At 42.2% G+C, this 26,526-nt stretch overlaps 1 protein-coding gene across 2 annotated transcripts in view; it reads left to right on the top strand.

The window, feature by feature from the left end:
• LOC114669436 (butyrophilin subfamily 1 member A1-like) overlaps positions 1 to 10,815 on the top strand; it is a 51,948-nt gene extending 41,133 nt beyond the window's left edge. For both annotated transcript variants that reach the window (XM_028825660.2, XM_028825661.2), the window contains exons 9-10: positions 2,496 to 2,522; positions 10,136 to 10,815. In XM_028825660.2, the coding sequence (XP_028681493.1) occupies positions 2,496 to 2,522; positions 10,136 to 10,656 (548 nt within the window). In that variant the 3' untranslated portion in view covers positions 10,657 to 10,815. The remainder of the gene's footprint in view (positions 1 to 2,495; positions 2,523 to 10,135) is intronic.
• The last annotated feature ends 15,711 nt before the right edge of the window (positions 10,816 to 26,526 follow it).

The raw sequence follows: 26,526 nt of genomic DNA, 5'->3' as shown, positions 1-26,526 counted from the left end.
CAAACAAAGCCAACATGTAAGACGTAAATCAAAGTAGAAGAACAGAAAAGAATTGGTAACCAGAGAGAGCTTTAAATGATAATAACAGAAGGGTTTTGTTTTGATTCATCCACAAACTTGTGATGTTGACTGGTCGTCGTCATGTTGTCTTGCATCACACACACTTAGCAACCGCCTGACAACAACTGCTTTACAAACAACAAATAAGAGCAGCATCCATAATAAAAACAAAATGGCACTGTGGCAAGAACTCAAAATAAGATCTAAGATGAGACCATATTCCAAAAATAAAATCTTCAGAAATGTTCAGAATCAGAAAGCTAATCTGACCATTAAATTCCTCAACCCAAATGAGATGTACATTATTTTTAGATACTAAAAAAGGAAAAGCTAAAAAAAATATAAAATGTAGTCCAGTTCATGACATAACTTGCCCAAATCAGCCTAGACTCATGCTGTAGAAGCAGGCTTTTGGCCTTCCCAGGTCCAACAAAAAGAGGTAAAAGAATTCAATTTCAAAAACTCTAAAATGCGTGATAGGAACTGTGATATGCCACAGGTCCCATTTTATAATATTTCATTTTGTCTAAAGGACTGATCTTGCTCATTATGTAAAATACACAAAAAATTAGGAATGAGCCAGTGACTTTTTTCATAGTACTGTATTGTCTATGCAGATCCCACCCGATAGAGCACTGTGCCTCATCATCCATCACTAGGTGCCTTGGTCCCACTTCAAATCTAGTGCAATCGGCATGTATACATTACTGCTCCCATCACAGTGAGACACCTATTGTGACTTGTCTTTTGTTTTTCACATGAAAACCTGCTGCCTGCACCTTTGTCCAACTCTTTATGGCACCATTGACTATCCACGACTCTGCTGCTGACTGTCCAATGCTGACAGGAACCAAACAGCCATGCGGTGGAAACTACAGCTCATTGGCTCTCCACATCCTCCTCCGTCTGTTTCCTGCTTCGTTGCCCACACACAGCGCCACTCCAACAACAGCCATGTACTCTTGCAAACTAACTTAAATGAGATTAGTACCAATGCATTTACAATGGATCCTTTTTAAAATCACAAAGCTTTATAATCTGCTAGGGGGAAAACTAAAATAAACAAAGCCAGGCAAGTGCTTCTTCATAATATTTCCAGTTCAAATTAGTTTTGTATCATGTCTCTTACTCACAAGTGACAGGAGTTCAATACAAACAGACAATAGTGTACATGTGACTTATATAAAACTATAAATACAACACCATACACTACATCACGATACAGTGGATTCAGAAAGTATTCAGACCCTTTGCTTTGGCCCTTGAAATTGTTCACCTTTCAACATGACAATGACCTGAAGCATACAGCCAAGAAAATTCAGGAGTGGCTTTGGGACAAGTCTCTGAGCATCCTTGAGTGGCCCAGACTTAAGCCCCATAGAACATGTGTGGAGGGACCTGGAGACGACAGTTTACAAACACTTCCTATTGAATCTGTTGGAGTTTGAGAGGATCTCACAGAAAGAATGAAATAAATTGTCCAAATCCAGCAGTGCAAAGCTTTGTAGAGTCTTACGCAAGAAGATTCAAAGCTGAAATTTCTGCCAAAGTGGCTTCTACTAAGTACTGAGTTAAGGGTCAGAGTACATCTATTAATGAGATATTTTCAGTTTTTGATTTTAATAAATTTGCAAACCTTTCTGAAAAATGTTTTCATGTAGTCATTGTAGTTTGAGTGTAGATTGATGCACAAAAATGACAAGTTTATCCATTTCAAATTAATGGGAATGACGCCTCGTACAAGAGATAAATGTTGGGGTGCCAAGCCAGTCATCCCCATTTACTTAAATTGTCCAAACAAAAGAATAACAGCAGTGGGGTAATAGTCAACAAAAATACTGCCTCTCAAGGGCTGTTTATAATAAGTTAAAGGTCAAGGCAAGAAGGAGCTCAGTCTCTTTGTTCTCTCTGTCTGTCACAGAGTGACTCCTCCTTCTGGGTTGTTGCACTTTTATGGCCCAGGGACTGGAAGGGGTGAAGTCAGATTCCCTCACTGGGTGGTTTCTTGGCTCTGTGGAGGAGAAGGAAGAGAACACAGTTAGCGGCAGCGTCCCCTTTTGTCCCGGGATGTAATTACATTCATGGGAGGAAGCTGCAGGGTAACGACTCTCTGACTCGCATGCGCGGCAATGTACAACACAATAAAGTTTGCAGAAAGTAAAGGGGTCTGAATCCACTGTAGATTAAAAAACCTATTACAGTCCACGAGTGCTGCCATTTGAGGCTCCATTGTTTGACATCTTCTCTTTCAGCGTGATCTCCCTTTCACGTTGTTCACCATATTTTCTTGTCTGTGGCTTTGCTGTCCTTTTTATTCTACTAACTTGTTAGTTCTTGTTTTATAAAGTATTTTGACATATTCCTCATTTGAGTATACCCATGGCATTCTTGAGTTTCACTTTTAGCCTGACTTTTTGTATTGTTTCTTTCCTCAGAATGGAGACTGATTCACAGCTCTGCAGGTATGGTTAGTTTATTTGCTTTTCTCATAACTCAAATAATGTGAAGGATATTCCACCTGTGTGTCCTATATTTCAAATGGGACAGCACAGATGTTAGAGATTCTATTTCTGTGTCAACATTCTACATTGTTGTCATATCTGTGTTGATTTCAGGTGTGTGTGTGAGTGAGTGTGGGTGAGCTGATGACTCAGAATTGATCTGGGGTAACTTTTTGTTCAGGCCTGTGTTGTGTGACAGAGATTATCACCCAGCTGCCAGCAGTCCTGCAAGTAAAAAAGCAACTTCAGGAAAATGAATAGATAATGGAATCCCAGCTCCTTCATTTTCTTTGTGTGTGTTGCCCCATGCCAATAAGGACACTCTGTGCAGGTAGACAGATTTAAGATGAAGAAAGTGATGAGATGATTCTAACAGTCTGCGAGAGCCCCTTGAAGAGCCTAGCTTGACACTACAACAGTTTCTTTAAAGACACAGAGCAAGTAGATCATCGATGGACTGGAGGGCATTGATAGAACCTCACTCCCTGACAAGTTAAACCTCTGGTTTATGCAATTTGGGCCAGTTCCATGGCTTTTGTGGCCACTAATCCTGTACGAAGCTCCAATTCAAAGGTGATGTTGGAGAGACTGATCAGCTCATATGGAAGGAAGTAGCTGGGTCTTCACACCTGCTTTAACAGCATAGGTCCATATGGCAAAGTGTCCTAGGGTTACACTTTTCCAGTCTCAGAGTGTGTCCAAGTAGGACTGGAGATGATGTTAATGGAGGCAAGTGATCCATTTGTAGCCCAGGCTGTACCCATCCTGGCTACTGGGATGAAATGGTCTCCATCACAAGCAATCAAGCACACACTCGAGCACAGGAACATTATGGACGGAGTCCAGCAAGGGAGGAGTGGTCTTGGCCTTGGGGCTAGTATACCAGTTTGGAACAAGAATGCTTGGAGACACAGGTTTGTGGTTCAAGCAAAGTGTGCAAAAACCATGGCTTAGGCAAGGCAAGGGCAATAGATGAGATGGAAGGAATGGAGAAAAGGTAGATTTCCTGGAAAGAGCTCATTCAGACTGAGCTATATCATTTAGGCTGCTCCCAAGAATCTCCACCAGTGGTACAAAGAGGACCCCGTGTGCTCCCTCTGCCCATCTCCTGCAACAATCCATCTTGGTGGGCTGCAAGACCAGCCTTGCTTAAGATCTATACATCTGACCGCACAACCGGGTGCCACAATTTCTTATAGCAGTGCCGTAAAGGCGGTGGATGAGCATCAACTCCATTCTTCCCTCATCAGCCTGCTTTCCAGCAATAAAGTTTGTCTGGGAAGGTGACGGTCGAGACTTGTCACATAAAGACTAGACACTGGGCAGCTAGGTGGGCACATGATTGTAAGATGTTGGCAGGCCAGAGTGTCTTCTTCTCAGCTGAAATTGGGACAGTCAACCTCAGACTAGGTTGATGGCTTCACTCCAGCTTGTTTACATCATTGAGCTTACAGGAGGACGCAGTGGAGAAGGCTTATGAGTGCAAGGACCTGTGGTATGCTGAGCTTGTAGTTGATGTACAACAACATCGCTGGAAAGCAAAGGAAATAATGGTCAAATTAGACTGCTGAAGGTTCATATCCATATCAGCATCAAGGCTGCTTCACAAACTGGGGTGCAAGGGAGGCTGTCAATGACCTTTCTAGTGCTGCTTAACAGGGTTAGTCTGTGGCTCTGGATGAAGAGGGATCAACTCCACCTGGGCCTTCAAGCGAGTGTAAGGTGTTTTGGGGGGTAAGCCCGGGACACCAGCATTCACCACTGTACCCTCTGGAGCTGTCAGCAAAATATTGAGAAATAAAGGACCAGGAGGCAAGAGGTACAAAACACAGACTGACATCGGGAATTCTGTCAAAACCTAAATAACTTTTAGCCAAAGGGATCTTTCAGAAAGAAGTCAGTAAACATTGTAAAAAGAATTCTGAGATTCGCAAGCTTCAGGTCTTTTGAATATACGAAATTTGGATGGTGAACTGTTCCAACTGGCCACTCTTTATACTACCATGCCGATGGTGTGATTTGGAGCAACTTCTGTGCAACATGCCCACTAGCAACCTTCAGGTTTTGTGTAGTAACCATGTCATCAAATGACATCCCAATAAAATATAACCAATGCTGATAAGAATTGCGAACGTTTAACAGAGACTTCCAACAGCTGATTAAAGTTTACCAAAAGGTTCCTCCCATTAAAAACACTAATTAGAGTGTTAATATACTAATGGAAGAATGTATTCTTTCACAATAAAATTAAAAACAAGTTGTAATCATCACAACCCCAAAGACATGAATGTAATAATGAATAGAGTTTCCATTTTGGCCCTGTAGGTTGTGTCACAGATCCCATCCTCCTGTTTCATGTGGGTTTTGCATATTCTCCCAGGGATACCCTAAGATGGAGTGGTAGGGCTAATCGATTATTTTGAATTGCTACTGTGTGTGTGTGTGTGTGTGTGTGAGAGAGAGAGAGAGAGAGAATGGGCACCATGATGAATTATCTTGGTTCTTATTTTTTGCTCAGTGGTTCTGCAGTGAACTGCAGGCCCCACAACTGCAGCTGGATAGGTGGGTTGCAAAAATGGATGGCTATTCCTGCTGAGTATCCGTAATCCGTAATGTCTGGGACCAGAAGTTTTTTTTGGATATTTTGGGATTTTGGAGTATTTTAATTCATAGGAGATATCTTGGGGACACCTTTGTAGTAGGGAAATGCAGTGAAACCAGCTAAATGTTAACTTTTGTGTTTAATAATTCGTATCACTAAGCTGTTATAATGTGTATTGACATGACAAACATATTAAACCTCAAAAGTGATGAATATGACATACAGACTGTATTTTAATTCCCTTTTAAAAGGTTCAGTGCTACATTTTTGCACTTTTTTTGTCAGTTTATATCAGCTACCTTTTGTCACTTCTCAGGGAACTATCTGGCTGACCGGTCAGAAATATCTCCGCCATGCTTCACTCCGTCATGTCCGCAGTGCTGGAAGCCTTTAACTGACAGACAAGGCGCTACCTCCAGTTTTCGTGGGTTGTGGGTGTACTACATAAAACATAACATATTTTTGCAAACATACAAAATCAACTTGCAGCAGTGTCTGGTTCTTCTAACCTAATCAGAGCACTTAACTGCACGTGTATTGCAATAAGGGCCCCTAGCGAGAATGACACTGCTTTAGTTAACCGTGAGCAAGGATAGTACATTAATTCACAAGTCGTCTACGGTTTTAATTGTGCTACACGGCACTTTTGAACGCAGGTGTTATCGTGTCACTTCACTGGGGACAAAGCTCGTCGATTGTAATTTGTTGTTTAGTGGTATGTAGTGCTTCACGGGATAACCCTGCATCATCGATCAAGCATGTTTCTTCATGGCACTCTATGCTTCAGGAAGACTAAAAAACCCCATCCCACTGTGAAAGAATAAATCTGTTTTGAATCTGCATATGTTATTCACATTCACTTTTTTGGTATAAGCATGTTTTCATGCTCAAATCCAAGTAAAATTTTATAAGGAATTTTCCATTTGTGGCATCATGTCAGCACTCAAGAGTTTTTGGTTTTGGATCATTTCAGATTTTGGAATTTCGGATTAGGGATACTCAACCTGTATTAAATAAATTAAAACAAAAATTCAGGTGTGAACATCAGTAGCTTTGTGCCCTAGGAACCAAGTTACCCAGACTATTGTATAACTTCTGTTCGTTCTGATCATAAAATAGATCATTACAATAGCAATTGACAAGAAGAATTCATAATTAATTGCAGAAATACGGTATTTGTGGGTTCCTCTAGAGCGCCTCTTTCTCTTGCATGATTTGGCTCAAAAACTAATCAGCACATTGGCATCTCATAAGAGGCTTAAGTTTCGAGTTTGGTATTTTTCCATCCTCAAGAAACTGACACACAGACAAACAGACACACCCATCATCGAGATATCTCTGTTTTTGGTATCAGGGAACCTTAAAACGTTGAGATCTGTCGAAAACCTGAGATGGAAATTTTTGATGAATCTAAAGCTTTCAGTCCTCCCCCATAAATAAGAGGTTATGGCAGGGTGGGGGGCACAAAGCAGTAATGAATCAGTTTATTAACAAGCAGACAGCAGACTTAGTTAATGGGGTGCTCTCTGTACCCGTAGGAGGTATCAGTGGAGGAGAGAATGGAAATCAAATTGATGGCCATTAATAACAATGCTTCACATTCTTACTGTGACCTGGTAAAACTGAGAAGTTCCAGCTAATGAATGTTGACAGTTGTGGTGGTTGCTTCCTGTAATATTTATTTATTTATTGGGCTTCTGTAAAAAGCCAGATGGGCCTCTTGAAGACACACAAAGTGCTGACTATATGTCTGTCTGTCTAACATATACAGTAGCTTTAGAAGTGCAGTCCACAAGTATCATATTCTTGTCGGGTTTAATCTTCAGTTATTTGTTTTGTTAATTATTTGGTTTCCCTCAAGGACCAGGGCCACCAATGTCGAATAATTCTGTTTGGCTGCAAATTAAGCCACCATGGTTCCCATAATACTCTATTTAAAGCACCTTTGTAGATTCATGTTTTGTGGTGAGATCCCATACTCTTTCTTTGTCTTCTGGTCCTCACTTACTTTTTGCTTGGTTTATGCTCAATTTGGGTTTGTTTAGATAAAGCAAAATATTAGACCAGTGTTTGAAGGGGTTAAGTCTTTTGTGTTCTCCCTTATTTGGATTTGGTTTAAATATTGTATTTGGTTAAAAAGAAATTTTTTTATATCTTTGAGCTTGAGAATATTCCACATTTAGTTCGTATTTACTTTATATTAAGATGTGTGTCTATATTGAGAAATACCATGGAGTATAAAACTCAGTCGAATTGAAAGTTACAATAATTTATGGTAAACAGCAGACGGTCGAGTTTGTTGTTTGACAACAGCGGTGGCTTTTTTCTAGTAAACCCTCTCAAACTACTTATGGTGATGTGGGTGGTGTTTGATTGAAGCTTTGGAGAATTTCTAACCCCAACACCCAACTAACTATCTGCAATTCTTCAACGGTGAGATTCTTTGGCTACTCAAACCATCGTCATCGCTGTGAGATGCGTCATCTTCCAGGCTGAATCTTAACATCTCCAGTTGCTTTAATCTTTTCAATTATTGCCCAGAAAGTGGAAATTAATGTGTTTGACCATTTACAGAAGTGGACAAATTTGTTGGTCCCCTTACAGCTCATTGGAAAAAGTGCTGTCTGCCCCCTGAAAAGTTATGATATGAAAAGCAGTTGTCCCCTGTGTACCTGCATGCCTTTGATATGTCACTGAGCAAAGCAAAGCAAGTGTGACAAAATATCAAGTCTTGCTTATTCTACAAAGAGATCAGAAAATGGCCTGCACACATTTGTTGGGATCCCTAGAAAAGATCATAAATATCTGGATTAGAGCGATTTCCCCCCCAACCCCTAACTGGGCCAAACGACATGTGGACAGGAGCAGAAGTCTCACGGAGATCTCCAGGAATTGCTTGTTTACTCTTAAAGCTGTGCGACCTGTTGAATCAAAACTCTAAAGCAAAGGCTGATTTTTGTTAAATACAGAATACACAATGGTGGGTGCCAATGACTTTGGTCAGTTTCAGGTTATTTCAGAGACAATTGTGGGGGGTTCTTTTTTTTCATGGAGGGGTGTAGCAGTGCTACAACTTAAAGGACTCCACTTCCAATCTGCCCCATGGATATTGCCTTGATTGGATTTTTGAGGAGAACGCAGGGGCTGCTGCTGACCAGAGGAGCAGGCAGAAATCTTAAAAAGGAGCCAGCTAAGCAGGAAAGGAGGTGGTTGTCTGTGTTTCTTTTCACCCATTTGTCTCATCTGCCATAACCCCAGTGGAATATTGTTTCTACCCTGGATCGTGAACCTATAAGGATGTATGGACTGTGTCATGCTTGCCTGTCGTGTATGTAGTGTTGGATTGGTCGTCGTGCTAAATTAGAGGGAGCACTCCACAAATCTCACCCCTCACCGCATCAGGACTACTGGTAGGACTGTTTATTACATTACTTACGGAAAGCTGTTCCTGGGATCATCATCTCTTACTCCATACCTCCTCTTCCGTTACTGCTGCATTGGGACTGATTCATGGACATTCTCGTGAGTGTTTATTGTTAGGTGTTTATTGTTGTCTGTTGTACTTGTTATTGCCGTAGGGGAAGGAGAGGGTTATTTGATTTTTTGTTGTTTATATTTAATTTCCTTTTAAGGAAATTACAGGGAGATTTACTCAAAAGAGGCCCCAAAAATTCTGTAATAACTCTGGCTAGGATGAAGCAATCTGAATGAAACAACATGCAATGTGCTCCTCGGTATATGGAGCTTCGAACAAGCCGGGATGCTCCTGCATCGCAGCGATGAGGTAGGCGACGGAGAGCCGTTGCAACTTCAGGGTACCCCTTCACTCAGTCGCTCTACTTCTCATCAGGATGGTGGTATACGATATTGAGCAGTGTGTCTTCATGGTGCAAACCTATTGGGTCGCCAATGTAAGTGATGTCAGAATCAAATGGATGACCGTGAGTTAACAGAAGGTTACTTCCAGCAAGATGGAGCAACCTGTCACACATCGGCAAGGAGCATGGCAGAAATTGAGGAGTCCTTCAGCAACAGGGTCATTTCAAAGGGGTTTTTGCCACCATGACCACCACCAGACTTCTTACTTTGGGGTTTGCTCAAAGGAAAAGTTTATCAGAACAAGCCTTGCACTGTAGAAGATGGACATGAAATTGCTGCTATTCTCCCCCGAGACGCTTGCCAATACATTCAGGAACATGGAGTCAAAATATGTCTGGCAGAAAACTGAAAACAACTTCTAGCATCGCATGTCATGCAATCAATTACACAGACGTCAAGGTACAGAGCGGATTTTTTTGTTTCAGATTGCTTCACCCTAACGGGAGTTACAACCGAATATTGGGGGCCTCTTTCAAGTAAATCTCCCTGTATTGTTCATTCATTTCTTTGATTTCATGTCTCTGTCTGTGACTGAGTGCAGGTTGGGCCAAGGCTGGATGTGTTCCTGGAATCCCCACCAAAAAATAAACCACTGTCCCTTCGATGGTGTGAATCTGGGTGGCACCAGACCTCTACAGGGATACCAACAAATTTGTCTACGTCCGACAGCCTTTTTCTGATTTGTGCAGCTCACCCTCCTCCTGTTGCATATCATTAGTGTTTTCTTAGGTCTTTCTCATTGTGATGAATTGCCAAGGGGGATTTGGGTTGTGTGTCACCTCATATTTACAATCCAGTGCAATGGGACATCGTGGCTTACAGCCCAATTGGCTTTTATTTAATTAGATGTGCCAATAATAATAATAATAGTGCTTTTCTCACTACTCAAAGCAATATTTTTTCTCACTGCTCCACTCAATATTAGTGGAGAGCCCTCCTCAATTTAATGCTACATGTCTATACTAAATCTTTGTCTCATTTTGATACCAGGATGCTTACAGACTCATACTAATAACGGTCACTGTCCTACAGTATTTTTGTTCACTGTGTTTAACAGTAAAAGATGAATGAAATATTTTTATTTTCTCCAAAGCTGATGTGATCCTTGACCAAGAGACGGCACACTCCGGACTTCTGTTGTTAGACAATGGAAAAAGAATGAGACGAGGGAAACTGAAAGACCTGCCTGAAAATGCAGAGCGATTTGACTTCTGGTCATGCGTCGTGGGTAAAGAGGGTTTCACATCTGGGTCTCACTACTGGGTGGTGGACGTAACGGAAAACCGATCCTGGCGCTTGGGTGCTGTAAAGGGCTCAGCAAAAAGACAAGGCAACTTTACAATGGCTCCTCAGCTTGGCTACTGGGTGCTGGTGTGGAACAACGATCATCTGAAAGCTCTGTCTGTGCAGGAGACTAACCTCTCGAGGAGGCTGAAGCTCAGCAGTGTTGGGATTTACTTGGATTATGAGGGGAGATTGCTGTCCTTCTACAATGCTGATGTCGGTACCCACGTGTACACATTTTCTAACATGGAGTTCACCAGTGGTGAGAAAGTGTTTCCTCTCTTTTTAACACTAGATATGGAGAAGGATCTTATATTGTGGGCACAGTGAATGTTTCTGAGGTGTACCTTTTTAAATTTTAGTTGTATTTATGTACAGTCATTTGATTTTAGCTCTGAGCACATCTTGAGATTGAGTCACACGATGTGTATTATTTATACATCAATAAACATTAAAACAAACATCTGATTTAAAACCGATGAAATACAAAGTAAGTCTTTCTTGGGTGGATGCCATGATATGATTGTGTCCTCTGCAGTCCTTTGTGTTATTTTGATGGATGTGGAGGTTACTGTCACTTGAATAAGGAAAGTTCTACAGTGCTGAGCGCTGAGTGACCCTCATCTGGGCATCTCGATTGGGACAGAAATCAAGGTACAATCCCAGCTGGGTCAGGCCTCCATTTCGGGACTCTATCCATTGCAGCCTCCTGGTTGGGTAGGAGATCATTCTTCAACTCCATCCAGTCCAGCATGTATACCAGCAAAAAAGACTTTTGAGATGCAAGAAGAGGAGATGTAGATCTAGGAAGCCAAAAATGATAAATACTAGAAAGATGGCCGCACAGTTACCAAAAGAATTAGACAAAAATCCGGCTTAAATCAAAAAAAAAAAAAAATGGAGAGTCAAAGAAAAGAATTAGTTTAGAAAAGCATGAAGGATGTTTAGAATTCATAAGCTCGGATAAAGAGGAAAATCTCTTTTAACCCATCGCGTCATTTCCCAAGGGTCACAACCTGTGAAGGCACACTCTGTAATAAACAGACAACAAGATCATAAAGTTTTGGTTTTTTTCCGGCCCCATATACTGTACAGATTTGCAACAATACTTCAAGGTCAGTGATTTTTGCCTAAGCATACAACAGACAGCGTGCATATGATGAGGGGGAACATTTATGGGATGGGACCGGAAATAGATGAGTAGAATGCTGGGAAGGAACCGAGGTGCTGTATGGGAGCCATGACATCATCTAAGGTGGACCAGGGGAAGATGTGGAAGTGGTAGCGCGTGGTTAGGGAATTCGGCGGTGGTGTTTCTGTCTTTCTGTGAAAACAAAAGAAAGAGAGGTTACTACCCCGCCTTTGTCCCCTGGCGCGATATATTAAGCTGCTCATTGGGTCTTTACACGGTTCCCTATGCGTGCGTGCGTGACACCCCTAACAACGTGCGGACACAACCCTAACCTTAAACTTAACCCTAACGATGGGAGTGCAATTTGGCACTGGCCGTGATAAAGCTAACAATAAAAGTACCAAAACTAATTGAAAACTGAACTGAAATTCATGACTAGAAAAAAACCTAAAATGAGTATCTAGTTCCCTAAAAAGAGAAAAAGCACATACAAATGTTAACTAAAAGTCCAAATTGTAACACATGGACAAGTAAGAAGGCCTTAGCAGAGCAGTAACTTCTTTTTCTTCTTTTGGCTGCTCCCGTTAGGAGTTGCCACAGCGGATCATCTTCTTCCATATCTTTCTGTCCTTGTCATCTTGTTCTGTCACACCAATCACCTGCATGTCTTCTCTCACCACATCCATAAACCTTCTCTTAGGCCTTCCTCTTTTCCTCTTGCTTGGTAGCTCTATCCTTAGCATCCTTCTCCCAATATACCCAACATCTCTCTTCTGCACATGTCAAAACCAACACAATCTCCCCTCTCTGAATTTGTCTCCCAACCATCCAACTTGAGCTGACCCTCCAATGTCCTCATTTCTAATCCTGTCCATCCTCATCACACCCAATGCAAATCTTAGCATCTTTAACTCTGCCACCTCCAGCTCTGTCTCCTGTGCCACTGCCTCCAGCCCATATAACATAGCTGGTCTCACTACCGTTCTGTAGACCTTCCCTTTCACTCTTGCTGATACCCGTCTGTCACAAATCACTCCTGACACTCTTCTCCACCCACTCCACCCTGCCTGCACTCTCTTTTTCACTTCTCTTCCACAATCCCCATTACTCTGTACTGTTGATCCCAAGTATTTAAACTCATCCGCCTTTGCCAACTCTACTCACTGCATCCTTACCATTCCACTAACCTCCTTCTCATTCACACACATGTATTCTGTCTTGGTGGTCCTACTGACCTTCATTCCTCTCCTCTCATATCTCCACCTCACCAGGGTCTCCTCAACCTGCTCCCTACTATTGTTACAGATCACAATGTCATCAGCAAACATCACAGTCCACAGGGACTCCTGTCTAATCTCGTCTGCCAGCCTGTCCATCACCATTGCAAATAAGAAAGGGCTCAGAGCCGATCCCTGATGTAATCCCACCTCCGTCACTCCTACCGCTGACCTCACCATTGTCACACTTCCCTCATACATATCCTGTACAACTCTTACATACTTCTCTGCCACTCCTGTCTTCCTCATTCAATACCACAGCTCCTCTCAGTCACCCTGTCATATTCTTTCTCAGGTCCACAAAGACGCAACGCAACTCCTTCCGGCCTTCTCTCTTCTTCTCCATCAACATCCTCAGATCAAACATTGCATCTCTGGTGCTCTTTCTTGGCATGAAACCATCCTGCTGCTCACTGATCATCACCTCCCTTCTTAACTGAGCTTCCACTACTCTTTCCCATAACTTCATGCTATGGCTCATCGATTTTATCCCCATATAGTTACTACAGCTCTGCACGTCCCCCTTATTCTTAAATATTGACACCAGTACACTTATTCTCCACTCCTCAGGCATCCTCTCACTTTCCAAGATTCCATTAAACAATCTGGTTAAAAACTCCAGTGCCATCTCTCCTAAACACCCTCCATGATTCCACAGATATGTATGTCATCTGGACCAATGGCTTTTCCATTCTTCATCCTCTTCACAGCTGTCCTTACTTCCTCCTTGCTAATCCGTTGCACTTCCTGATTCACTATCTCCACATCATCCAACCTCTTCTGTCTCTCGTTCTCTTCATTCATCAGCCTCTCAAAGTACTCTTTCCATCTGCTCAACACACTCTCCTCGCTTGTGAATATGTTTCCATCTTTATTCTTTATCACCCTAACCTGCTGCACATCTTTCCCAGCTCGGCCCCTCTCTGTAGCCCACTGGTCCTTTTCTCCCTCCTTAGTGTCCAACCTCTCATACAACTCATCATACGCCTTTTCTTTAGCGTTCGCCACCTCTCTCTTCATCTTGCGCCTTATCTCCTTGTACTCTTGTCTACTTTCTGCATCTCTCTGACTGTCCCACTTCTTCTTCTTTTCCATCCTCTTTCTCTGTATACTCTCCTGTATTTCCCCATTCCACCACCAGGTTTCCTTTTCCTCCTTCCTCTGTCCAGATGTCACGCCAAGCCCCCTTCTTGCTGTCACCCTTACTACATCTGCTGTAGTTTCCCAGCTCTCTGGTGACTCCTCACTACCACCCAGTGCCTGTCTCACCTCCTCCCTAAACTCAACCTTGCAGTCTTCCTTTTACAACTTCCACCATTTGATCCTTGGCTCTGCCCTCACTCTCTTCCTCTTCTTGATCTCCAGCGTCATCCTACACACCACCATCCTGTGCTGTTTAACTACACTTTCCCCTGCCACAGTCTTCAATCACCTTCAGATTGACACTTGTGCATAAGATGTCATCTACCTGTGGGCATCTTCCTCCACTCTTTGTACGTCACCCTATGTTCCTCCCTCTTCTTAAAATACGAATTCACCAGAGCCATGTCCATCCTTTTGGCAAAATCCACTATCCTCTGACCTTCTTCGTTCCTCTTCTTGACACCATACCTACCCATCACCTCCTCGTCTCCTCTGTTCCCTTCACCAACATGTCCATTGAAATCCGCTCCGATCACCACTTTCTGTCCCTTGGGTACACTGATCATCACTTCATCCAACTCACTCCAGAAATCTTCTTTCTCACCCATCGCACACCCAACTTGTGGTGCATATGCACTAACAACCTTCATCATCACACCTCCAATTTCCATCTTCATAATCATCACTCTGCCTGACACTCTTTTCACCTCCAAACACTCTTGACATTCTGTTCCTTCAGAATAACTCCTGCTCCATTTCTCCTCCCATCCACAACATGATAGGACAATTTGAATCCCCCTCTGATCCACCTGGCCTTACTTCCCTTCCATTTAGTCTCTTCACACACAATATGTCAACCTTCCTTCTCTCCATCATATCTGCTAACTCTCTCCCCTTACCAGTCATACTGCCAATATTCAGAGGTCCTACCCTCAGTTCCAGTCTCTTTATCTTCCTCCTCTCCTCCTACCTCCGGACACGTCTCCCCCTCTTCTTCTCCTTCTTCTTCTTTGGCCAACAGTAGCCCAATTTCCGCCAGCACCCTGTTGACTGACAGTACTGGTGGTGGGCCGATCCGGTATGGAAATTTGTATTCTTGTCCGCATATTGGCAGTAACTTGTGATAAAATCCAAGACAAAGTCTAATGCAGGCTCATACAAGATGAGGTACACTTGGAATTGAAGGAGGAGCCCACCACCATGGTCAGGGTTGCTTCATCCTGAAAAAAAAAATTAGCCCAAGGACAGCTTAAAAATAGCGAATTTGCTCAGTAAACAAATCTCCGTACCCGAGGTAGACAAAATGACACACCAAAAAGCAGGGGACGGTGTCACAGCGAGAGGTCAGGCACATACCATCAAAGCTTTTTGTTCGTCCCCTCTGAGATATTAGATGGATATATACCATCGTACAATGGGGTGGGGGAGCTTCCCTCGGAGATTTTACAATGGTAAAGAACACATGCAAGTGTAAAAAAGCAGGGAAAGGGGTGCCAGATGGATGCAAAACATTGTAAAAATGTGGTGTGTGTGAGAAAAATAGGCCAAAATGCCACATCTCTCTATTATATAAAAAAATCTTTCAACGCAACAAGACTTTTTAGGAGACAAGACTTTTTGGAAAAGATTTTTTCAAGTGTCGCGAGAGACGAGAATATTGCCATGAGATTTTTTTCAAGTCATGCCCTCCTATCAACCATTTTCAAACAAGACCTCACCTTTCATTCATGTGAATGCTTTTGTCTTCACAGTTCCTGCACTCTCAGCTCTTATAAATTTTTGTTTTCCTCACTTTAAGTTCCCAATTAAAGAAGATGTATTATGTCCAAATCTTATTGAAGAAGTTCATCCTGAAGGGTTATCAACAGAAGAAATGAGTATACGGGCAATCCTAGCACCGAGAAATGATGAAGTGAAACAAATTAACGTGAAAATTGCCGATCGGTTACACGACAAATTGGTTAAATGCGTATCAATAGACTGCTGAAACAGTTAGTGGTGATGGTGCGAAAGATGAAAACATCAACTTACAATATCATGATGAATATCTACAACCATTAACACCGTGTGGTCTTCCACTGCACAAATTACTATAGACAGAAGGATGTATCCAAGAAAAGTAATGTAGTCCATCTTCAGGGGTAACATTAGACACCAAAGGAGATCTTAATATGCCATTCGTATTAAAACGTTAACAGTTTCCCGTTAGAGTAGCTTTTGCTATGACAATTAACAAATCACAGAGACAAACATTCGGAAAAGTAATTTTATTTATTAGAGAGAAAGAAACAAAAATTCAAACACAGGCAGTTATAAGTTGAGTTGATGCAAATGTAACATTTCACACGAAAATTAAAATCTGTTTAAATTGTACATCTGCATCCCCATATGCGAGTGGCAGAACCGCAAAGAGGCGAGCGTGGAGCTCCGGTCCGGGGGTTGGCAAGCAAAGCCCCCTAGCTGTTTTTTTTTTTTTATTTTATTTTAAAGTATCCTGAAAAAAACGCCATTCCCTTTGGACAGCAATCAAAAAAAAGTCCAATTGGGTGAATAAACTGCAGACCTGCCAACGTTAACTCGGATGGCCATGAAAGTGCAAGGACAAGATGGGAGCTTGTTGTAGCCAGTTGATGCTCTGGAAGTCTGAAACTCATGATGTCAAATGCACACTACAGTCAGTCTGTGACATCCCATCCAGAGTGTGATGTGTCTGTGCCGCCCGTCTCTTAATGTCATTTGATGTTGTTTTTTGGAGGAATCGTGTGGCTGGGATTGGTGAGCTTTGTTAGGCTGAATGGCCTGTTCTCCTCAAAAGTGTTCAAAGGCCCTTCACGAGGCCTTTACGTTTCACGCTGCTTCTCCCCTGAAAGAAAAGTGCTTATGTCCAAAAAAGTGGAGGTGAAGGAGAAGAAGTTGAGCACAAGACTGGCAGTACAGGGATATGTGGGACCCATGAAGAGAATATCGATCAAGCCATGTTCACTTAATGTTGTCTTCTGAAGTCTAATAACTTCATTACATTATCTGAGCAGAGAGCCCACACTCCATCGTTTACACCAGCGTTTCTCAACCTTTAAGTATTTGCGACCCGAGTTTTCGTAACAGTTTTAGTCGCGCCCCCCTAACGTTTTTTTGGAAGGAGCCCACTAATACCAATTTGTTCTTTTTTAATTAATGATATATCATAGATGCATATTTTATTACACTACTTAACTTTTATCGACATTTATCTAACTCTATATTTATTTTTCTAGTATCAGAATGTAGTTTAAGTTCATTTGTTTTGGTTTCAATAGATGTATTTTTCATATTTTCGATTCTTGTTTTCTTTTTTTCACATCTTCGCGCCCCCTTTTTTGTTACTTCACGCGCCCCACGGTTTGAGAACCACTGGTTTACACAATTGGCACACTTTACATGTGGATGGAGGCAATTTGAGAAAAATGTGACAGTCTATAAACCCTGCATATGTTAACATGTAAGAACAAAGAAAGTGTGTGGGCGCTGGATGGTGATCCCCGATTAATTGGGTAAAAAAGGAAAGACAACAAATGGCGAGAATCATTGTGGATTACGTCTTCTCAGACACAAGTCGCAGACTCGTTAAATATCCAATTACAATACAAGGTGTCCCAAAAGTTGTAACAGTCGTCTGGTATATGTGTGTGTCCCTGTGAGTTTGTACCTTTTCCCATTTCTGTTATTAGTGGAATGCCTTAATTTGTAAGGCCGGCCCATTGTACAGGGGGAGGGGAGCACCTGGCTTGAAGGGCCAACAGACTGTAAGGGGAGGAGCCAACAGACTGTAAGGGGAGGAGCTATCAGTATGTAAATCACAGAGCCGGGAGAGAAGTGAACGCCATCACAGAAAAAGGCAAGAGGGAAAGGATTGACACCTCATGGATAACGTCAGGTGAACCCGGGGTCATTTCCAGACAAATTATTTTTACTTTCAGGTGAAAGGCATTCGGGAGAGGACCTGACGGGCCAGCACAAGGAACAGTTCATCTGTACGTTTCCCAGAATAGGAGGTATGGTCAACGCCTCATTCCCCACCGCAGGCTGAGCTCAACGTTTCCATACAGATAAGATTTAAAGGACTATAAATCCATTGTTTATTTTGTTTTGTTTCTCTTGCTCAAATCTCTCTATTAGTAATGTATGTTTTTAAGTGTTTTGTGCTGTGATTTGTGAGCGTGTGTATTGTCTTACAATAATCATTTTTTTTACTTGACCCTGCTTTCACTGGTGTGTCTCTATACTTGAAGTGGTGTAGTAGGAAAGTAGTGTTGGTCACTCACTCCCCGGATTATTGATTTTCTTTTTCCTTTGCTGCCTCTCTAGGAGGGCAGTGTGTATTATAATCGTGCCGGAACGGAGAGCGGTACAAAGTCACTGTACACTTCCTTTTTTCTATACAGTGATCAGTGGTTACATTTTTGATTGTTGATGCTGATTGATGTGTGGCATATAATCTTACAGTTTGGCAGCAAAGATGTGTTACTGCTACTGTACTGTGTTACGTTTGGGCAACTAGTAATGTTTGATGTTCATGAATGCATTTCTCAGGATGGGCAGATTTTGTGTAACACGATGCTCTGATCAATTGGCTGTCGACCTAAATTGGACGATTTTCACTAAAAAAGACTTGATCAGTACATTGGCCCGTCACATTAACTGATCTTTTCAGCCCCTGCTTTTCTAGGCTTTACAGTAATTGCAGTGCTCCTTTACGCTAGGTATTACATTGCTGGATTAACTCTTTCAGGGCTGATGTTGACCTTTGTCCAAATTCAGGGGTAGAGGACAATAATCAGCTGTAAACTGCAACGAAACTCGCCCCTTACATTTTAGTTCGACTCTCTTTGCTAGAAGGACAGTTACATAGCTTTGTTGATTTGACCTCGATTCCCTACACGTGTGTGAGTAGCGAAGAGCAAACAACCTCTACAATGGCATCGACATCTGGCAAGAGACCAAAGCGAATGTGCAAAGCAAAATACTCCACGGACGTTTCACGTAATTTCATTGAATAGGACTCTGACTTGTCAGACTCCAAGTCTCATGCAAGTGGTCTGGAGAACGAAAGTGAGGTATCAGCATCTTCTGATCGGTCCCCGGCTGATGGTGGTGCTGAACACTTTTGTGTAGCTGATGTGCCTACGGCAGTGTTCGCCTGGGAGGACCACCACTTATGATGACAAGAGGTACAAACCAGATTTTGTTACACTGCCTGCTGTGCAAAGACAGCCAGGCAGCCGGCCCACCGTGCATTCCTGCTGACCATTGAGGCGCTACTGCCGCCAGAGATGCCAAACATGCGCCAACAGCAGCCACAGCACATACAGTGCATTCAGAAAGTATTCACAGCGCTTCATCACTTTTTCCACATTTTGTTATGTTACAGCCTTATTCCAAAATGGATTAAATTCATTTTTTTCCTCAGAATTCTACACACAACACCCCATAATGACAACGTGAAAAAAGTTTACTTGAGATTTTTGCAAATTTATTAAAAATAAAAAAATTGAGAAAGCACATGTACATAAGTATTCACAGCCTTTGCCGTGAAGCTCCAAATTGAGCTCCGGTGCCTCCTGTTTCCCCTGATCTTCCTTGAGATGTTTCTGCAGCTTCATTGGAGTCCACCTGTGGTAAATTCAGTTGACTGGACATGATTTGGAAAGGCACACACGTGTCTATAGAAGGTCCCACAGCTGACAGTTCATGTCAGAGCACAAACCAAGCATGAAGTCAAAGAAATTGTCTGTAGACCTCCGAGACAGGATTGTCTCGAGGCACAAATCTGGGGAAGGTTACAGAAAAATGTCTGCTGCTTTGAAGGTCCCAATGAGCACAGTGGCCTCCATCATCCGTAAGTGGAAGAAGTTCGAAACCACCAGGACTCTTCCTAGAGCTGACCGGCCATCTAAACTGAGCGATCGGGGGAGAAGGGCCTTAGTCAGGGAGGTGACCAAGAACCTGATGGTCACTCTGTCAGAGCTCCAGAGGTCCTCTGTGGAGAGAGGAGAACCTTCCAGAAGGACAACCATCTCTGCAGCAATCCACCAATCAGGCCTGTATGGTAGAGTGGCCAGACGGAAGCCACTCCTTAGTAAAAGGCACATGGCAGCCCGCCTGGAGTTTGCCAAAAGGCACCTGAAGGACTCTCAGACCATGAGAAAGAAAATTCTCTGGTCTGATGAGACAAAGATTGAACTCTTTGGTGTGAATGCCAGGCGTCACGTTTGGAGGAAACCAGGCACCACTCATCACCAGGCCAATACCATCCCTACAGTGAAGCCTGGTGGTGGCAGCATCAGGTTGTGGGGAACTGGGAGACTAGTCAGGATAAAGGGAAAGATGACTGCAGCAATGTACAGAGACATCCTGGATGAAAACCTGTTCCAGAGCGCTCTTGACCTCAGACTGGGGCGACAGTTCATCTTTCAGCAGGACAACGACCCTAAGCACACAGCCAAGATATCAAAGGAGTGGCTTCAGGACAACTCTGTGAATGTCCTTGAGTGGCCCAGCCAGAGCCCAGACTTGAATCCGATTGAACATCTCTGGAGAGATCTTAAAATGGCTGTGCACCGACGCTTCCCATCCAACCTGATGGAGCTTGAGAGGTGCTGCAAAGAGGAATGGGCGAAACTGGCCAAGGATAGGTGTGCCAAGCTTGTGGCATCATATTCAACAAGACTGGAGGCTGGAATTGCTGCCAAAGGGGCATCGACAAAGTATTGAGCAAAGGCTGTGAATACTTATGGACATGGGATTTCTCAGTTTTTTTATTTTTAATAAATTTGCAAAAACCTCAAGTAAACTTTTTTCAGCAACAGACGTTTTATGTTGATTTATGTGGGAAACGATTGCTTTGTGTGCTTTTCAGAAAACTTAGTTCTTTGGAAAAAATATTCAGCCCTCAAAGAATTAAAGACCAGGGGCCTCATGTATAACGCCGTGCGTAGAACTCCCACTATAACATGGCGTAAGCACAAAAGCGGGAATGTGCGTATGCACAGAAAAATCCAGATGCAGGAATCTGTACGTATGCAAACTTTCATGTTCTTCCACTACATAAATCCCAATCAGCGTGAAGAGTAACACACCTGCACGCGCCTTCTGTCCCGCCCCAACTCCACCCAGAATTACGCCTTTTTGAATATGCAAATCAATATAAATAGCCTTCTGTGAAAAAACAATTTTGAAAAGCATGGGGGAAAATATAAGAATTTCAGCGAAAACCAAGTGGAGGCAAAGGAAAAACATCCTATTTGTTGGTTTAAACAGTGGTATAAGCAACAAAAGGAAGTTGATCGAGTGACAGAGTGTCTGTGAACTTCAGCTTTCAAGTTTTTCCAAGTCGCACAGTGCCCGAAATAAAAAAGAAGTCACATATCAAAGTCGGTGTGAAACGGCGAGTCGTAGCCCACCGTCTGAGTGTCATATGAAAGCTTATTAGGGTACAGAGAAACAAAAATAGGCACACAGTGGGGGAGAAAAGCATGAAATGTCAACTTAAATCTCGAAATTTCCACTTTAATCATGTAGTTTGTTTTGCCATTAAAGTAGAACATCATAAACTTCATCTTAAAATCGTTTATTTTACTAGTTTCTCAAGTAGCACGTTAAATGCTTTGTTCTGGATTTGATCTTCTATGTGCTCTATGTGTGTGAATCACTACCTGCTTCCGTTCTTTCTCTTTCTCCGACAGGACACAGAATCCATTACATTCGTGATATTACAGCTCTCTGAATAATTCAAATACTGAGATGTATACGTGATATCTTTTTCATGATGATAGGAATGAAAGCATGTTATTAAACATGGGAACACGGTGGCGCAGTGATTGTTCATATCTCACGCAAGAGGCTTGCTGCACCATGCGTGACCTTCGATGAAATAATTTATTACAGAAGTACTGTCTCTTTTAAACGTACTAACCTCCAATTCCTGTCCTTACTTTTCTTTCTCCAAATACACAATCAGCTCTGTAATAGACGTTAAGCCATTTGTAAGCTTAGAACGCCGATTCTTCAAAACTTTTAAGGAACATTGAAATATCTTCGTAGTACATGTTTAATTATTCTATTCGTCTATCCTTCCAGTGTCGCGTCAGCACCAGCAAGAATACAACGCAATGCAGGAACAATCCCTGAACTAGCTATATGCTGCGGCACCGTGTCCTCACATGTTTAATTATTAACAATACAGATTATTTAAATGAAGTTAAAGTTTTATCTGTATACTATAAGCAACATATTTTGCTGCATTTCATCTTAAACATGATATTGTCATCATACGCGCTTTATAAATTGGCGCAGGTTATGCAATATTATAACTGTATCCCAAGTTTACAGTGAGGTGATTGTACTTATAAGTCCAAACAGTTCTACAAGGAGCACTTGATGGACTGATTGAGTGCGTTTAGAGTTCTTGGGATGAAACTGTTTCTGAAACGCGAGTTCCGTACAGGAAAGGCGCTGACACATTTTGCTGTGGTTGAGGTAGTGTGTACTTGAAACTGTATACCGATAATTCTCTTTCCGATCAGCTGCTGCTGTAATTCCCCACTCAGATACAGTGATATAAATACTCCGAGTGGTGCAGCGAGAGTAATATGGAAAAAGATGATCTGCTGTGGCAACACCTAACGGGAGCAGCTGAAAGAAGAAGAAGATGCAGTGAGAGTAACAACGCTAAAGCAGTTCTGGTATTTAGAATACTATGGCTATTCCCTGGACCATTATATTGCTGCAGGTTAATTACAATCAGATGCGTTACACTAATAAACAATATGCATTTAATTTCATTGTATTTATAAAGCCGCGTCAGGAATGTGGAGCTAAGAAAGAAAGGGTGACCACACAGGAACAGTAGCACTGCTTTGACGCTGGGTGCCGCCAGTCTGCGAAACCGAGCGGAGAACTTGCGTACGCCAGGGTTTGAGGTACCGTGGAAATGTGTGTGGCTTTACGCCAAGTTTAGGTTTTATACATTGCGATTTGAGCATGGAAACGTTCGTACGCAACATTTCTGTGCATACGCACCGTTTATACATGAGGCCCCAGAAGTCCACGTGACCGTCATCATTAAGTCCTTCCATGAGAACCCTAAATACAATGAGGACTGAGTGTACCTGACATAAATGACATCAATGTCTAGAGGGGGCCGGGTGGTCTCATGGCCTCTGCAGATTTTATTTTTTTCTCCAGCTGTCTGGAGTTTTTTTTGGTGTTTCTGTCCTCCCTGGCCATCAGACCTTAGTTTTATTCTATGGTAATTAGTGTTCTCTTATTTTAATTCTTATTTTGTGTTTTTATTTTCTCTTTCTTCATCATGTAAAGCACTTTTAACTCCATTATTTGTATGAAAATGTGCAACAGAAATAAATGTTGTTGTTTTGTTCCAGGTATCATTTGGAGAGACTTAAGCCATCAGCATATGACCACTTGGACTTTGCCATTTTTGTAAGCGTATCGTTCCCTTGACCATTCAACAAGATGGCGCCCCTCCCCACTTTGCCAGGTTAGTCAGAGATTTCCTGAACATCAAGTTTCCTGATCGATTGATCGGTTGAAGGGGTCCCCTCGAATGGGCTCCGTGCTCCCCTGACCTTACACCTTGTGACTTTTTTTTTTGTGGGCTGTTATATCAAAAGCAAAGGTGTATGCCACTAAGCCCCATAACCTGTCACAGCTGGAGGAAAGAATCCGCACGGCCTGCAGCGAGGTCGGGGAAGAGATGCTGCCAAAACATCGGAGAAGCTCGCATCCAAAGGTGGCTGAAAGTTGTCAAAAATGGAGGCGCTCGTGTGGAGGTACACAACTAGTCTTCAAGGCATCAGAACGTGATGGCAAGCCTAGTAAGTAAAACTGCAAGGATTCCTTTGTTGATGCTAGAAATATTAATACACTCAGTATCTTGTGTTATTTTTAGGAATTTATTAAAAGTGTATAGTGACTTTTGGGACACCCTGTCCAATACAATTTATTTTTGTGTAGCCCAAAATCACACAAGAAGTGCCACATTAGGCTTTAACAGACCCTGCCTCTTGACAGCCTTGACTCTCTAAGAAGACAAGGAAAAACTCCCAAAAAAATAGAAGAAAGCTCAAGAAAGGCAGCGGTTCAAAGAGAGACCCCCTTGCCAGGTAGGCTGGGTGTGCAGTGGGTGTCAAAAAAAAAAAAGGAGGATAAATACACAGAACAGAACACAAGTCATCCTCCTATGGTGTTGGTGGTGGTGGCTCTTTCAAGGAAGCCCTGCAGGAAGAAGTGGGTTCAAGTTGCCACCGCCAAGGGTGATGTTGCCACTCCTCGTACTGCCGATCTTCAGGTCTGAAGGTGAAAGGAAAGGGGAGTCACTCAGTGACGGCGCCAAACCCCGACACGGGGTGGAATTACCAACAGGTGAGCCCTGAAGTTGTCTTCCAACTGAGTGTGTGTGACAAATAAAACACAAATGCGTCAAAAACCCTGTTATAACACGCCTCACAAATACCGTACATCTGGCTACCTACATTTCATAGAAATGCCAGTCTTGAGTTTGCTCAAAATGAAGCTGTGCCCGCTAAATGTGGTGCTCTGATCAGCCAGCCACGAGTCATAAGGAGCGACTCTGAGGAGCAGTGAGCAGTAACGGTAAGAATGGCTGGGAAATGCAGTAATAATAATGGCCGAAGGAAAATGTGTATCGAGCCGTCAGTGCTTCATAAAATCAATTGGAAATGAGTTTAGATAAGTGCTGACGGGTACAAATAAGATCAAACACGTTAGTCTTTAAAATTGTTGATATGTCGTATCTCGTTAAATGAGTTGAAGTTTAAACCTCAGCAGGATGACTGTCTGCATTGCATGTCTGTAAGCTGCATGTTTTCACAAGACATTTTAGATAGATAGATAGATAGATACTTTATTAATCCCAATGGGAAATTCACATTTTACTATATTATGTAAAATATAACATGGAATAACAAAATGTATATTGAGGAAGAAAAAACATTATTAACTGTAATGATTAGAAGGAGTTACCTCATACATACTAAGGACTGTATTCATATTAATTATGCTGCAGAGAGCTATATGATTTATTACTTCTATATGATTTGTTTCTCATATGTGTAGAAAAAGAATTAAGCTTGTGCACAGACTTGTGTGATTAACTTACATTCTTTTATGAGAAAATGCTGACCTCTTGATACTAACAATCAATCAATTCAATCAATCAATCAATTCAATTTTATTTGTCATTTAGCAGAACATCCAAGATGTGCTGCAGAACGAAAATACGATGCACAAGACATTAATAAAAACACATAGTTAAAATCAGCCTACAATAAAATACTAAAATGCTTCATTTAAAAGACGAACGGCAGTAGGAAAAAAACTTTTATAACAGAACACCCTGTGATATTATAAATCAATGTGATCGTTTTCTGAATTCTTGCTTAAAACTATAAGAAACATGTCACTCATGGATTAATAAATAAGGATTTATTAATCTAACTAAACAAAATCTAATGAAGATATTAAAGCTATATAAGGAACTGCTTTAAACTGGTCTTGTGTGTGTGAGCTGAGAAGGGCGTATTAGGAATGTGAGTGTCCTGATGACTCTTTATTTTGGTAAGAAACTCTGTGCACTCCTGTATGTAATAAATCAGGACATAACCGTAACTTACAGCAATCTATGTGTGACCTCAAAATGAACTGCCATGTTTTATCTCTTTGGCTAATGAATAAGCTACAGTGCATCCAGAAAGTATTCCCAGCACATCACTTTTTCCACATTTTGTTATGTTACAGCCTTATTCCAAAATGGATTAAATTCATTTTTTTCCTCAGAATTCTACACACAACACCCCATAATGACAACATGAAAAAAGTTTACTTGAGGTTTTTGCAAATTTATTAAAAACAAAAAAACTGAGAAATCCCATGTCCATAAGTATTCGCAGCCTTTGCTCAATACTTTGTCGATGCCCCTTTGGCAGCAATTCCAGCCTCAAGTCTTGTTGAATATGATGCCACAAGCTTGGCACACCTATCCTTGGCCAGTTTGGCCCATTCCTCTTTGCAGCACCTCTCAAGCTCCATCAGGTTGGATGGGAAGCGTCGGTGCACAGCCATTTTAAGATCTCTCCAGAGATGTTCAATCAGATTCAAGTCTGGGCTCTGGCTGGGCCACTCAAGGACATTCACAGAGTTGTCCTGAAGCCACTCCTTTGATATCTTGGCTGTGTGCTTAGGGTCGTTGTCCTGCTGAAAGATGAACCGTCGCCCCAGTCTGAGGTCAAGAGCGCTCTGGAGCAGGTTTTCATCCAGGATGTCTCTGTACATTGCTGCAGTCATCTTTCCCTTTATCCTGACTAGTCTCCCAGTCCCCAGAACATGATGCTGCCACCACCATGCTTCACTGTAGGGATGGTATTGGCCTGGTGATGAACGGTGCCTGGTTTCCTCCAAACGTGATGCCTGGCATTCACACCAAAGAGTTCAATCTTTGTCTCATCAGACCAGAGAATTTTCTTTCTCATGGTCTGAGAGTCCTTCAGGTGCCTTTTGTCAAACTCCAGGTGGGCTGCCATGTGCCTTTTACTAAGGAGTGGCTTCCGTCTGGCCACTCTACCATACAGGCCT

The sequence above is a fragment of the Erpetoichthys calabaricus genome, chromosome 2 (assembly GCF_900747795.2).
Source record: "Erpetoichthys calabaricus chromosome 2, fErpCal1.3, whole genome shotgun sequence".
Lineage (NCBI taxonomy): Eukaryota > Metazoa > Chordata > Cladistia > Polypteriformes > Polypteridae > Erpetoichthys > Erpetoichthys calabaricus.
This window is presented reverse-complemented; position numbering and strand designations above follow the sequence as displayed.